Source organism: Parus major, chromosome 14 (assembly GCF_001522545.3).
Source record: "Parus major isolate Abel chromosome 14, Parus_major1.1, whole genome shotgun sequence".
NCBI classification, from domain to species: Eukaryota; Metazoa; Chordata; class Aves; order Passeriformes; family Paridae; genus Parus; species Parus major.
The window spans coordinates 3,055,361-3,071,188 of NC_031783.1; the positions used below are offsets into that span (position 1 = coordinate 3,055,361).

At 47.9% G+C, this 15,828-nt stretch overlaps 1 protein-coding gene across 2 annotated transcripts in view; it reads right to left on the reverse strand.

Moving 5' to 3' along the window:
* Window positions 1–6,173: 6,173 nt before the first annotated feature.
* GSG1L (GSG1 like) overlaps window positions 6,174–15,828 on the reverse strand; it is a 54,149-nt gene continuing 44,494 nt past the window's right edge. The window contains exons 6-9 of one of the 2 annotated variants that reach the window (XM_033517989.1): window positions 13,670–13,737; window positions 11,501–13,106; window positions 6,775–7,380; window positions 6,174–6,261 (exon numbers count right to left, since the gene is read on the reverse strand). In XM_033517989.1, the coding sequence (XP_033373880.1) occupies window positions 12,997–13,106; window positions 13,670–13,737 (178 nt within the window). In that variant the 3' untranslated portion in view covers window positions 6,174–6,261; window positions 6,775–7,380; window positions 11,501–12,996. The remainder of the gene's footprint in view (window positions 6,262–6,774; window positions 7,381–11,500; window positions 13,107–13,669; window positions 13,738–15,828) is intronic. The other variant, XM_033517990.1, reaches the window with a different exon arrangement.

A 15,828-nucleotide genomic window follows, 5' to 3' on the forward strand; every position in this document is an offset into this window, starting at 1 on the left:
CAGCAGAGCAGGAGGATGCTCTGGCCAGCACAGGACACAGTGGGGCTCAGCCCTGTAACTCCCCAGTGGGGCTGTTCCTGCCTCTCATTATTCCTGGCTCTGTGCTCCCATTCATCAAAGGTTTCCCTGACTGCCTTCTGCAATTACACACCTGGTTTTTTAACCTTACACAAGTCAGACCGGGTGACACAGAGCTTCAAGCCATTTGGCCTGGAAAACTTCTAGGGATGGAGGATGCACAGCCTCTCTGGGCAATGGTTTAATACTTAATTTTCTTAATAGGAAAAAAAGTTTTTCCTTTGGCACATAATAACCTGTACTTCCCCCCCTGAATAAAGGCACAGATCAGCATGGATAAGACTTCTGGCATTGCAGAAAGGTCATCTCTGTTGTTGTCATTGAGCTGTGTAATAATAAATTCCATCTCTCAACTGTAATTTCAGATTTGCAGATTAGCAGAAGTCTTATGATCCGCCTCTTTCCTGGTATGCTGGAGACACTGCTAAAAATAGAGTAAGTAGCAAAGCTACCTGAAATGGTCTGAGCCTAAACAGTGGTAAAAACTAATTTACAGTGGATGTCAGTTCTGGCTTGTTTCCAAAGGAATGTTTTGGGATGGCTTGCTATATACTGGAAATTGTTTGGTAAGGATTCGTTGGTGAACAGATGAATCAAATTGACATTTCCATTACCAACAGGAGATCTGTCGGTGGCCAGAATTCATGGGGAAGGATGTGGGATGATAGTATGACTTTTCATTATGTTTAATATTGTCAGAGAAATTAAATAGCCACTATTATTCATCTCTTGGGTAGGAACGTATCTGAATAGTAACACAAAATGGGAGATCTGATCAAAACCCACTGACCCAGCAAGACATTGATGTGTATTTTAATCACTCTCTTTGGGTCACTCAGATAATTTACTCTTCATAATAAATCTGCAAGAAGCTAGGATTTACATTTCTCAGGGCAGTGCTTGGGAGGATCAGTGTTCTGTCCTTGTGTGCTGGTCTGAAGCCCTTTGGGACACCCCAGTGTGGCTCTTCTTCCCAGGGGGAGCAGCATTAAGGCCCTCAGGACATCTACACTTTTGTCACCTGCCTGTGGGTTGAGAATAAGTGTCCAGAGATGATTTATAGGGCACTTGTTTCCCTGTCAGGCTCTGAGGAAGGGAGGGGTCTGTGGGGGAGGGCTCTGCTCAGAGTGGAAAAGTAACCACTTACAGAAATGGATGGATAGGAGAAATGGAAAAGGGACTCGGGAGGCACTTTCACCTTGGAAAACAAAGATTGTAGGTTTATTGTGAAAATTACTGAAGTCAGGTTGAAATGGAGTGTGCCAGAGGCACTGGGTATATAAATGTATAGAGAACACATCATGAGGAGCAGACACTCAGGTAGGACTAATGGAGAAGGCATTACTGGTAATTAATGGCACTGCCCAAACCCTTGTGACTGGCAATTCAGGACAGATGATGCCTGTAACTGATATAAAGATTCAGACAGTTGCCTATAACTTGCTGTGCTGTATTGTAAAGTCATAAAGCAGGAGAGCTGGTGGACTTGTTTTGCATAAAGCATTTGCATTATGCAGGGATATTATTATTAACAGTACAAAGGGGTAACCCTTGAGGTCATAAAATGCATGGTTCAATGAGTGACTTTGACTGCAATTATGCATTAGAGATATTAATGAGAAGGCTGATAAATGAATTGGTGATGCATGTAGATTTAACCACAGCAAAGAGCCCTCCAAAGCAGTGCTACAAAAAGTTTGTCATTTATCTTCTTTATCCACTGATGCAGATGTAAATTAAGTTTCTTTTATTCTTTTTAAAATGTTGTTGTTGTTAGAAGTTTTTTTTTATTGCAGTGGTTTAGCTTTTGCAGCACAGAGTTTATTATTCAGGGGTTTTTTTTACTGGAATGCTGTCTATGAGAGGGGTTGGACAAGCTGACCTCCAGAGGCTCTTTCCAGCTGGAATTATTCTGTGATTCCACGAGCAGTATGCATCAGGACCCTCTGTTTAACACAACTTATCTGCTGTAGAATCTGTTCTGCCAACTGGAGCCCATCGAGCCTCAGCAGGGGGGATATTAATAGGTTGCTTATTTAATGCAATCAATCAGTGCAAACTACAGATTGCCCGAGGCTGGAAAAAGTATTGTTGTCCTCACACTTCTGACCAGACATCTGCTGTGGGAGATGACAAGGGGAAAGGCAGGCTGTGGCAGGCTCTGAGGACCTCAGGATGCAGGCAGGATGAACGCCAGCAGATCCCTTGAATGAGTGTGATGCTAATGACTCTCCATCCATGGGCATGGCTGGAAAATAGCAAATGTAATGCCTGGAGTTAAGACAGAAAAGGAAAGAAAGTCATTTGGTCTGGTATCGGGTCTTGGAGCTCGAGAATATGTGTTATGGTTTAATGAAGAGTAGAGAGAATGCAACATGGATTTAAAGGCTAATTTTTCACCGTGTGTCTGATTGCCTGCCCTGCCTGTCTCCATACAAGTGGAGGTGATAACATTTTGGAGAGAAGGCTTATTTATGCTAAGGGGCCGTGCAGGAGGGGTTGGAATCAGTGTGAATTGTCCAAGAAGAACAATGGCTGAATCTCTGTGAGTGTCACAGTAATGGGGCTGTGTAATTGCTTTTCTGTCTGAATACCAGGCAGCAAGACCTAGAGCCTTAAGACAGAGCAAGCTTGCAACAGGGCACATTCTGGCAAGCACAGGATGTTAAAAATCAACGCCAAAAACATTGCTTTCAGGCCTGTATATTTAAGACACTGCTGTCTTAGTTTGGTTGTGCTGACTCAGTTCTGTACTCTGCAGGGAGAAGGGCTCTTCCTGCAGGTGTGGGCGGCCAGCCCTCGCCCTCCTGTTGTGCTAGGAGTGGGTGAATACAGAAAAAATAGACTGGACACAGAAAAACTCTTTGGGATTGTGGGCAGACAGCTGTGCTGCTCTCCCTGGCAAAGCAGCAAGGAAAGTGAGACTTGTGGAAGCATGAAAGGACTTGGTAATGCCCATCAACGAGAGGAAAATGAGTAGAAAATCAGTGGATTTTTCTACCTCTATAGAAATCAGGGAAGGTGCCTCAAGTACAAGGAAATGCTCACAGAGATAATGCAGTGACTGAAGATTGAGACATCTTCACAGAGCAGAGCTGCCTTTGAGCTATAAATGCAGCAGAGGGAAAGGAAGAATTGAGGAGTCTGTAAAGGACAGGTGGAATGGGTTTGTTCTGCAGCTTTCTTCTCCTTCCCTCACAGCTGAGGGCTGCTGTGGCTGGCAAGGCTCTGGAACAGACTGTAGGGCTCAGAAGGTGTAGATTAATAATAATAATAATAATAATAATAATAGTAATAATAATAATAATAATAGTAATGATGTTGTATAGAAGCTCTGACAAGACTGGCCAGCTCCAGCCAGAATAACCTGGAATAACCCAGAATAACCAAATAACCTGGAAATTCCATTTGAATAGCTAAAAGCCAAAACTAGCAGGGTAAAAGACCTGATGCACATCTCCAGAGTGTGTGGAGGTGATTCACAGCACAACTGACCCTGTAGAAGATGACACAAACCTGAAAGGGACCCAGAACTGACATTATTTGACAGAACCAGCCCTGATGATGTAAAGTTAATAAAAATAATTCATGGACTTGTGCTGGATCTGAGGCATGAGGAGAATGAGGCTAAAAGAGAAAATCTGAGCATATTGTCTGGCCTCATGAATATGAGAAACCATAGAGCCTGTTCTCACAGGAACAAATGTATTAGGATTTTACAGGCAGGAGGGCAGGCAACACAACATATAAAGATTGATATTGCTGAATGTGTTTTTGTCAGTTCAGTGTCCACTGGGGGTTATGGAAAGCTCCAAAGAGAGACCTTGGAGAGCTGGGAGTCTGGTCTGCCACAGAAAAATGAGTGTGAGCAGTGCCTGTGTGTGTTCTGTGGGAGGAGGATCAGCCTGGTCCCACCCATGTCATCCAAAAGGACAGGTTTTCCTACAAGAAAGAGCCATGAAAGAAGAACAGGATGCAGGGGGTGTTTGTGTGAGGCTCAGACACCCCTTCCACAGTGCACAGAGCCTTCACTGGCTTTGTGATGGTGCACCCTGTGGGGCTGGCTCTGAGGGGACACTGCATCTCCAGAGACTCCCATCATCCTACTCCCCCTGTGCCCACCTGTGGAGGGAATTGGCTTTTCCCAGTCCCTCTGGGTGCTGCCACTGGGCACACACAGTGCACAACCCTGTTATCCCTGCAGGTACCTGGAGGTGCCAGCTGTGGATCTTGGCTGCAGCGTGGCACAGAGGGGCTGTGTGGGCAGTGCTGTGCCTGTGTCTGCACAGCAGATTGGAAGTGAAATAAATTGTTAACAACAGGGAACTTAAACCAGGGTCTTTGTGAGTGCAGCAGAGACCATCCTGCTGAAAGGCAGGTGGGAGCTCTGCCACTAAAGTTGGTGTCCCCAAGGAGATGTGCCCAGCAGGTTCAGAGTGTGGCTGTGGCCCCCTCCCATCACCCAAGGTGACGTGTGGTGGCACTGGCAATGATGTGCTTTTAGTGTTTTTGTAATTGTTTTCTTCTCCTCCTGTTATTTTTGGAACAAGCTTGAGGTGGATTATAGCCCAGCAGAGGGGGAGAGGGGCTGAACTCTCAGGTTACCCATGTCCTCCTCAGGGCCTGGCAGGAGCAGCAGGATGGACGTGTTCTGGGCTTTGATGGGTTTGTCACACAGACCAGGGAAGGGACTCTTTCCAAGAAGTGTCACTGACTCTGAGAGGGACTGGGTGAACCAGTGGGGAGTGTGGCTGCCACTGCCACTGCACAACACAGCACAAGGACACCGCTCCAGCCCTCCACCCTCACCTTTACAGAGCAGGCTGCATGGCCAGGCCTGTGGCAGAACCTGGGGGACAAACTGCTCACCCATGGCACGCTGCTGGTTCCCAGATGGGGAGGAAGGAACTCCAGGGCCATTTTCCTGTGTTTCCCCACGAGCAGCATCCTCCTTCCCTTGGGACAGGCTCCATAGTGGTGCTCACCTTAAGGGACCCTTGCAAGGGGCCACAACCTTTCAGCTTAACCCGTCTGAGCTGCTCTGTCAGCCCAGTCAGCACAGACTGGGAGAGCTGGAGGTCACAGACCCTCCCCTGTCTCACTGCTGGGTTGGTGATTTAGGAGCAATGGCAGAGTTTTGTACCCTGGCCCCTGTTTCCTGGCATAGGACCTGGTTGGACTCACCACAGCTGCTCACCACTGTGCCCTGGGTTTGTGCCCCTGAAAACAAGGGGGAGGTTTGAGGAAGGTTTGAAATTCCCAGGTCTCATTCCAGTTGTGTTCAAGTTACGATGCTGATTGATTTGATGTGCAAAGCATTTTTAGACAAATAAAAAAGAACAGGCACCATTTTCTAACAAGTAATGTCATTTAATGAATGATACACTCTAGAAAATAGAAACTACCCAGATGCTGGTTGGTTGGTCTGTTTGGGGCTGGGAGAAGGCCCTTGCTTGGACGTACAAAGCCTTCGTGGGATTCTTTTGTCAGCATTTGTAGTTGCTGGAAACAAGGAAACGTCCATAGATTGAAAGAGACACCAAAGGAGCAATTGTTTTCTAAAATGTGGGAAGAGTGCAGGATGCCCTCCCAGTCTGTGTCACTGGGCAAGTGGCATGAGGGCTCAGAGCTCAGCAACACCTTCCCAGACAATCCATACCTAAAAGGGACAGACTCAACCGACGGGAGCTACCACAGCCCAGTCTCTGAAATCACCGCAGACCTCGCGCCTTGCACAGCACCCCTGGGCTCTGGTGCTACTGCACTGCTCTCTGGGTGCCTTTCTGCGTGTCTTGTGTCTCTTCCCTCAAGGTCTGGCTGCTGATTCCAGGGAATATGCTTTTCAGAATGTCACAGTAGACCATGTACAGCTCTGGGTCTATTTTGGGCTTGGGCAGGGAGCGGGAGTTGCAGGCCTGCTCGGCAGCTGGGCGCTGGGGCCGGTAGACATCGCTGAAGAGGACGGTGAGGATCTTGTGGGCAGCCTTGTAAGGGTCATCCTCAAACTGCACCATGGCCTTGAGCTCCGTCAGGGTGTACCCGTTGTACCTCTTGCTGTCCTCAGCCAGGGGCTGCACCGTCTCCCCGATGTGTCTCACCTTCCACTTCAGGCATTTCAGGTCTTCCTTTACATCCTCTAGCTCTTTCTCCATGGCTTGGAATTCCTGTGTGGTTACAAATCTCCTGCCAAGGAAAGAAGTGGCAGAGACAGGGTGGAGTTCAGAGGCTCGGAGCAGCGGGATCAGCCCAGCTTGCCTGGGGTCGGAGCAGACCGTGGAGGTTTGGGAGGGACATCCTGGCCATGTCCCTGAGCACCATCCCCTGCTCTGCTCTGCTCTGCTCTGCTCTGTCAGGCTCCAAGTGACAGCAGAGCTGTGCTCTGCTGGTACAAGGGAAGGTTGTGCTGCCTCATTTGGAAGGAAAGGAGGCACCTGAAAACTGTGCCCTGCTGGAGGAGCTGAGGTTGGCAACCTGCCCCAGGTCTGTCGTGAGGTCTGGAGAGCTAACTGGGTACATGGAAATAGGGCATTTTGCTTCCTGGGTAACAGGGTTTAATGGAAGCACAGCAAAATTAACACTGGGAACATCTCAATCATAAAATATATTTAATTTTTTTTTTATGGGGGGTCTCTTAATGGTTCTATACCAACATGGGCCATTTGAGGACTTAGACACCTGTGTGGTCTGGATACGTACCTCTCATGATCAGGATCTTCCAGATCTGATTCAAACCCCTTTCCTGTATTCTTTAATTCAGTTTTAGAATAGCCAGGAGCCTGGGAACTCTCTTCAGGAGTCGCTGTTGCTGGAGGCCTTGTGCTTGTCCTGGTTGGGGTCAGTGTGTGATCTGAAGCTGAAGCTCGTACGTTTTGTGCTGTGTGAGGACAGAAGGTGGAGAAGGAAGCTGCACTGATCCCTGGGCTGACAGGAGAGGAGTCAGAGTATTGCTGTGGCTTGGCTGAGCTGGGTGTTAGATTGAGCCTGAGGCTGGCTGGGCAAGATGCTGGAATAGTCCTTGCTCCCAGTGGGCTGGAACACGATATTGCTAAATTTGTATCTCTTTGCTCAAGTGCTTGAGGGTTTGGTGATTCCCCTGGGGCCAATCTAGTGATGGAGGTGATGTCCAGCAGGGTTTGATCCTGAACCATGGAGATCTGGCTGGTTGGTTCTGATGAGAGTGAAGAGCTGCTTGATGTGTCGCTGGAAGAGCTTGACGTAGCGAATGGGGGTATTTTCTGAGCATTATGGTCACTCCTGTTCCTTTGCGGGCTAGTGACACTTAGAGCTGGGTGTTGTGAAGCCCTAAAGAAAGACAAACACACACTTTTTCCTCTGGACTGGGCTAAAGGCTTATAAGAAAATTTTAGTCCTATTTTGGGACAATTTGAAGCCTGTTTCCCACAGCTGCATTTCCCCACAGGCTGATTTGCCTCTCTTTATACACGTCTGTATAAAACCCTCTGCTTCTCATCACCAAGAGCAAAGCATTTGTGAATAAGGCACATGAATTCAGGACCAGCTCCTCCCTGCTGCCAGGTGAGCACGTGTCAGCCATCCTCAGTGTGAGAACCACTGGGACATCCACGCTCTCCTTCCCAAAAGTCACACTGCTCTGCGAGAACCAAGCATTTGGTGCTGGGGAAGGACAGGAAGGGATGAAAGCTGCTGGCACAATGACTGGAAGAACACAAAAACCTGGCTGCAGGTGGTCACAGCACCTCTCCCTGCCCATCCTGGCCAGTGTGCTGACCTGCCTTCCTTCCATGGACCCTCATGCTTCAGTCTCCTGGGGGCACTGGGAACCCAGGGAATTAGAGGATGGCTGAAATTTTCTTAGTTTGTCAGTACTGACGGCAAGAGAGGAAGATGTTCCACCCCTGTGGCCTGGAACTGTGCTGGCAGGTAGGGAGTGCAGCTAGAAATGCCTTGACCTTGAAGGGGAACACAAAGACAACCACTGTGCAGATCATGGTGCAGGACTTCTGGCAGCCAAAGGACATGACAAGCTTTTGTAGTGATGCCAGGGACCAAATGAGTCTTTTTGTGCATCTGGTAAATTCTTATGGTGGAAGACAGCAGCAAATCCTGGTCTGGGTGGGATGTGGGAGATCTGTACACGAGGTCCTGTCCTGTCAGCACCAGCACTCTGAATTAGCTACACAGTCACTTCTCCTCCCTGCACCTTTTTCAGTGTTGGATGCAATCAAACACCAAACATTTAAGGTTCTAAAGAGCATGTCTCACACCTCTGGGCTTCAATAGGGTTAATTTGCTAAATCACAGCTTAATTATCAGGTTTAAATAAAATTTAAAGGTTTTATAATTGGAAATGCAGACAGTTACAGAGCTACTGCAGAAAAGCAGAGCCTAAAAGGAATCATAAAATGGGTTATGGAAAGGGCAGGAGAGAAAATAAGCACACGTGTGTCCCAGGGAGCACCTGGGAGTGCCTTGCCTTCTTAACCTGGCTAAACAGGGTGTTCAAACAGGGAGAGGCCACGAGAGGTATTGGGAATCTCCATCCTTGGACATGTTCAAATCCAACTGGATGAGGAATGAAGCAGCCTGATCCAGCCTGGACTTTCTGGGAGCACAGGACTGGACAAGAGCCCTCTGGGGTCTCTGTCCTCACTGTGTTATTCTGTGGTTCTGCCTAACTGTGAAAATAATTTATTCCTCCCCCAGCTCTTCTTTCTTCTCTCTTTTCTCCCCTCTGTGTCCCATCCTTCTCTCCCGTTGGAGCCTCTGGGCTGTCCCTTTTCCCACTGACTTTATAGTGCTCATTACTGGAGAATCCCTCATGAATAAAAATGTTTTTAGAGGTAAACCAGACTTATTTGGCTCAGAGGGATTGCTGCCCCTTCCTTGCATGTCAGGGTCGGCAGCTCAGGCTTTGGACTGTGGGAGACAAGAGACAACCCCATTTAAAGGCAATTAAAACAAAAATGCATTTTGCTGTTAAAATTACATGCATTTATCCAAAAATATCTCACAGTAAAGTAAAACTAGTAAAACTATCTGAACCTGAACTGAGAGCAATCCCTACCTCCATTCTAGGGGGAATAGGGTATGCACAGAAAGTGAAAGGCTATTTGGGTGCACACACGGTCTGAAAGACTTCATTTCACATGTTCAGCAGTGTGGGACAGGGTTGGCTTTTGTGGGGGGATGGTTTGGGGAGTTTTTTGCATAAATCCAGGATTAGCTGTAGGAGATGAAGCATTTATTGAAAGATGCAATTTAAAAGAGTGACAGAAAGCACGTTTCATAACTAATCCCACTGAAATTTATATAAGAAACCTTTCAATTCACCTGTGTACTGGAGGAAACAAAAAATGTATTATAACCTGTCAGCTTATTTTGCTTCCCTTTTCCACCCCTTCGCTTTCACGGACTGCCGTGCTCCACACGGGACTGCATTTACTTTTATCATCCTCTTTATCTCAGAAACAGGAAAACTGGTAGCTCAAGAAGCAATGTCAAAGCAAAATGTCAGTCTGGATGTTAGCAGAGGTAGAGGACAGAACTGAGACCTTTAGCTTTGGAATTTCCTAGTGGGCAAGGCTTTGCCTGAAGACAGGAATGAGATTCCCACTGCTGCCAGTGCAGCAAGGCTGGATCTTCGACCTCAACCATGGTGCTTTTTCAGAGGGGATTTTTCCCCCCCCGTTTTTTTTTTTTTTTATGTGGTGAATCACTATGAACTGAATAAATTACAGGAAGAATTGCAAGAGCTGGAGTTGGAATCAATGCTGACATGAAATAGGCAGCTGATTGCAGCTGTCAGGTACCTCCACAAGGAGAAACCTTGGCTCAACTTTGAGCGACACTTCAAATGCGTCAAGCCCTTGTTGTCTGCCGCCTCCCAGCCTGTGCTGCTCAGCATATAAAGCATGTTCCCCGTTGTCACAGTGACCTTGGCTGCCGTCTGTGCCTTGCCCTCTCCAGCTGAGCTGGTGCTACAGACTTTTTTGGAGACATTTGAAAGTTGCCTGCACATCCAGCACCACTTTGCTTCCATGGCGCTCACGACCGAGGGAAAACAAAACAAACCAGTGGATATTCTTTTTCTTTTTTTTTTTATGAATCATTCCCACCGTGTTTTAAACCTAGAGTTCTTCTGATGAACTTGTCTGAATAGAAGAAAATTACACTATGCTTTAGAGTGAAGCACTGAGGGATTGGTTGCATAAATCTCACTGTAGACAGCCGGGGTGGGAGGATGGTAAAAGAGCTGTGGGATGGACCCAGGGGAAATGCCTACAGGGTGATGACATGAGAATAAAACTATTTTTTTCAAGGCCTCCTCTTTGTCAGGTGACCCTTCTGAAATGCCCACGCTGCCAAAACAGTGACATGTTATTTCTTTAACACTGAATTAATTTTGAATAATCTTTCAGTTTTCTACAAGAGAAGCTGGTGTCCTGAACTCTGGGTTTATCTGCCTCAAATAACACCAAGGCTTTCAGCCACAGACAATAAGAATTTGCTGTTTCCTGCTCAGCTCTTCCACTTCTGATCTATTTATCTCTTCTTTGGCTTTGCCACCACACTTATCCCTCCTTGTCCTTTGTGATATTTCTCCTGTCTCTCTCTTGCCCATTGGACATTCACCATCTGCACCTCTCCCAGCTGCCCCGTGGGATCCAGGCTCCTCATATTTAATGCCTCATGGTGGGAGAACTCTGGAGGAAAGGGTGGAAGTGGCATGGACATACAGATGTCTGAAATCAGGGACTATTGCTGGCTGCAGCCTAATAACAGTGAGCATTTCTTGCTAATAAATTACTGTGCAACAACAAAAATACCCTGATGTGAAGCTTCTCCTGTATTTTTATGCAGTAGCTATACACAGCTGGAGCATCGAGATCTCCCAGTCCTGCACTTCTGAAAGAAAAAGCTGAGACCTCCAAGGTCAAAAATGACAGCAAATAGACTTTAAAAGTGTGTGGAAATGCTAAATTTGGTCCGTCCGGGGGTATCAGATGTATAGGGGCCAGTGCCATATGTTTGCACAGGAAGGCAGCTTGGGGAGAGCAGAAGATGCCAAGTTATAGTTAGAGCTCCCTGGTGCTGTCCTCAGCTCAGGTGAGTTTAAACCCTGCTAGAGGGGTTTAAAGGAAATAAAATAATTTTCTTTTTAACTCTGTTACAAGAAAATTATAGGTCGGTGATGGACATTAAATGGTTTAATAGAGAGTTATCAAGACTGAACAACTGCATTGTCCTGATTGAGACTCCTCTGGATTCAAGCTTCTGATGGAATTTCTAATTTAAGGCCACTTCTCAAAACAGAGAGCTCGGTCTTTCCAACAGAGGAACCTGATATCCTGCCCTGGCATGAGGCCCTTTGTGCTACCTGTGCTCCCACAGTGCTGTTGGGCTGCTCAAAAACCTTTAACATTCTCTCTTCCAAAATCACCTGGCCAGGTAGGGTTTGTCTTCCACAAGCGCTCAGCCTTGTTCTCCTCTTTACAGCTTTTCACTCCTCAGGGACACTCCCCCAAATCCTTTCCTCTCCACAAGGACAGATGTCCTGTTGTGTGTTCGTGGGAGGACAGGAAGATTCACGATGCCTGAGGATGAGGCAGCATTCCTTATCTGCAGTTGGGTTCAGATTGGAACCTCCTCAGAGCACTCCTGGGTGAGGGCAGCTGGCAGGTCCTGCAGGGAATGAGGTGCTGGTGGAGGAGAGCAGCGGGGATGGCTCCAGGTGGTCCCTCCTGGTGTCCTGCTGGCACAGGACCACCCCTGTGGAAGTGTCCATGGAGTGCTCCCGGTGACCTGCTGGCATTTCCTCTGCTGGTGGCACGTGGCTGCTGGCTTGGTCTGTTCCAGGTGATGTGTCCCCTTCCTCCACACCACCCATGGGGTCAGTGTGACCTCGGTGGCTGCTCTGCCTTTAGCCAAGCCCTTCTCACGCCGTTCTCTCCCCATTCTCAATCCTCTGCTGGCCACAGCCCCTGGAACGGGGAATGTGACAAGGACTGGGGGTGTGGGACCCTGGAACCAGCATCAAGGAGGATCCTGGGGTCAGGCCCAGGCCAGTTATGGCTTGGTGGATTTGTTCGAGGAAGGAGAGGTTCATCTGAGCATTGTGAGGCTTTGTGCCATCCCAAGCAGCAGTAACTAGTGGTTTTTCCTCCCTAATAAGCATGGATAATGAGCATTTTGCAGTTTCTATCGGATTTGTAAGTAAACTGTGAAATGAGAGCACAACTTCACTCCTGTCACTTCATTAATATTGATCTGATTTCATTACAGAAGGATGTGAGGCTGAGCCTGATGGAATATTGAGGGATGGCCACTGCTCTTTAACCTGGCTCTGGGCTTCTCGTTTGGGGTTAGCTTTCAGCTGTCAGCACTCTATGGGGTGAGCTCTGGGTCCTTTAAAATGGAAACACTTGGGACAGGGCTGGCCATAGGACCAGCAGAGCCTGTTCCTTGGAACACCTATTGTCAAGACTTGTTATTGGTTCTTTGAAACAAAGACCTCTGGAGAGGCTTTGATAATAAAATGAGGACATCTGAGCACCCACCAGGAGCTTGGCAGGTGAGGAACTTCCTCAGGAAACACGACCCAGATCAATTTTGTACCAACAGACATTCTCAGGCCTGTGAGAATGAAGGACATGGATCTGCCTGTGGAAAAGTCCATGACTGACATGACATTTTCAAGGAGCAGGAGTTACCAAGTGAGCTGATGACAAAGCGAGCTGGAGAGCAGTGCCAGCACTATCATGCCTGTGGGGACACCACCTGCAGTGACATGGGACTGGAGAGCTGTTCCAGCAGGTCTGGGGAGGGAGCAGGGCCCTCAGGGGTTGGGGTTACAGACACCAAGCTTCCATGAGTATGTGGCTGAGATGTGCATCTCAGCAAGACAGAGGCAGCAAAATGCCATGAGGTTTCCAAATTTTAACAGCGCAGAGCCAGCAAGTCACTCTCCCAAGGCTCCCTCCTGCTGAATGAAGGATCACTTGCTTTCTTTCCAAGGAAATAGATGCATGAAACTGCACACATCTTTCCTGGAGAGTAAAGAAAAAGTATAGTATTCAGAGCAGGGCAGGAGCCATGCTCCAACATTGCTCTGTACATTGAACCACTGATTCCCATAGCTTAAAGCAAGAGCTTTTGCAAACACTGAATAAAAGCACAGCAATTTCCAGAGAAAGTGCAAGAAATGGCATTAATTATACTAACGTTATTGTCTACCAAAGCTGCTTTCAATCATTTTTATATTCAATAGCATGCATCATCATGAATTGGTGATAAATATAGATGAGAAAAGGTAGTGATAATGAAAGTTATACAGGTGTAAATTAGAGCATATTTTTAAACTACTATGAAGTCACAGCTTCTTGAGATAACACAAAATTATAGGATATGTGCACATCCTAAATTGAATGCTGGAGAATTCTGTACTGTTCTTATGCTGGTTGGTTATCTCTTGGGCAATGCTGTCTGGGAAAGCAACAAACCTCTGTTCCCAAAGCTTCCTACTCCAAACCTCGTTCTGTGCCCCGGGGAGCCAGCGTGGGGACAGTGCAAGCCATTGTGTGCAGGACACATTCGAGCCATGGTCACTTACTATTTGGGGAGCAGCTATGGAGGCACTGTAACCTCAGGTCCCCAGCCTCAGCCCTCTCCTCCTCAGCCCTGGAAAAGAGAATATACAAGTAGCAGCTTTAACAGAAACAAAGGCTGCTCCCAAATGTACACAAATGGAAGTGTCAAAATCAGTAAGAGTCCAACGTACCTGGGCTCCTCCATCTACAGCCAGGCCCACCATGGAGATGGTGATGGGCTCAGGAAGGACTTGGTTCCCCTTGGCATTGCCCCTCTTGGGGAGAGCTCATGTTAAGAGGCCATGGGGAATAGAAATGAGGGGTTCAGGGCTGCATCTCTCCACTCTTTACCTCCTGAGGATGGATCTAAGCACGGGGGCCCAGCAGCACTGTACAGTAGGTGTGTGGTGGAAGTGGGGATGGTGCTGCTGCTGCACCATTTCAGTGCCAGTCCATGTGATTTCCAGAAGGAGCAGCTCTGTGGATAAAGCTTCCTGTGTTGCAGGATAAAGTACAGAACAAATCCAAGGCAGGAGGTGGCACTCCTCCCTGTGCACTGGTGAAAGAGGAATAGGAAGATTGGAAATGTCTATGTGTGTGTGAAGAGCTCCTGACTCTGCCAATGGGAGGTACTTTAGGTCAGGAGCTGAAACCCTGCTCAGGTACCTGGGTGACCAAGGAGGAAACCAGAGCAGAAGGCTGGCATGTCTTTGGAAGGCGTTGGTATGATCTGCACATCTGACATGAGCACAACGGAGTCAGGGGAAGCCAGCTGTGAGTATGATACATTACAGAAATGTGCAAAAAGGGAAAAAATAGCGTGTGAATGATGATCTGAAAAGTTCTGGTTCTCACAGGGTTGGGAATAGTCCTGATTTATAAGCTCTGCAATAACTTTGGTCCTGCTGTCTGTTTCAAACTGATCCTAGTACTTAAAACTACATTTTCTGTCCCTGCAGAGATATTTTGTCTGCACTGCTATCAATGGCAGTTTGAACTCAGCTCACTCCAGAATTTCACCAGTAGCATCTGCCTGCTTAGGTTGGTGTTGCAGATCAGAGTAAGGGCCCTGTCAGCAAGAAAAATGTTGTGAAATCAGCTGCAATGGCACAATGGGTGTTGATGGACAGCTGCAAATGCTGTGCTACGGATGGGTGAGCTGGGGGAGGCTGAGTCTTCCAGATTTACTTGCTAAAAATGTTGGTTTAACAGCTCCTGGTAAGTGAGACTGGCTTCATGAGGCTGGGTACCAGACTGGGCCAGGGCTGTGCTGGTCTCTGGGGTCCCCCCTCTCCCTGGTGCCAGGGTGGGATAACCCCCTGACCCCTCTCTGCGGTGGCCTCAGCTCCAGTGGGACCCTGCACCCCGGACCAGCCTGGATGTGCTCCCAGAATCTGCTCTTGTCCTCACTGGAAGAGGGCCATGGGTAATTCCAGTTTCCTGACATCACAGATTTTCATTCCTTGCCTGAGGCAGTGATGAGCTCTCCACAAAGATCCCACCTGGATTTGATTTCCACCCTTTCAGGCCCATTATCTCCTCAGGCTTCAGTCCTTCACCCAAGCCTGGACATTCCCTTGTCCTCCCTGGAGCTTTTCCTGTCCTTGTCCCTGCAGCTGTGCCCCTTGCCCAGGGGCTCCCTCTGCCCCACAAGCAGTTCCTGCTCTGCCCCCAGCAGAGTAAAGGAGCAAAGTTTTCATTCCTCACCTGCAAGCAAAACCCACCAGAATCCTGGCTGTGGTGGTTTCACAGTAATTGACTGGGAGAAGGGAAAGGTGTGTTGAGGGAAAGCAGGGAGTGGTGCCCAAAAGGTTCTTTTAATATGTGAAAAAAAGAAAGCAAGAATCTGAGAACAAACTTGGAAGGACATTGAGTCTGGGTGAGCTGGCTGTGCTGGCCCTGCAGGGATGGACGTGGTGATGGTGGTGGTGGAGCTGGTTGGTCTAAACGAGCAGAATTCTTGTGAATGTAGGGACAAAGCTGCCAAAACAGCAGGGCAGAGCTAAAGCTGCTAAAACAGCAGCTACTGAACAGCTGGGCAGGGGAAGAGGAGAAGGTCTGTCACCATTCCTGCAGCTGTGGTCACAGAGATCAGCAGACTTGATGGGGGAGAACAAAGAATCCCTGTCCCTTTGGATGGGAGGATGGGAGGGAAGGGAGGGAGGGAGGGAGGCAGGAAGGA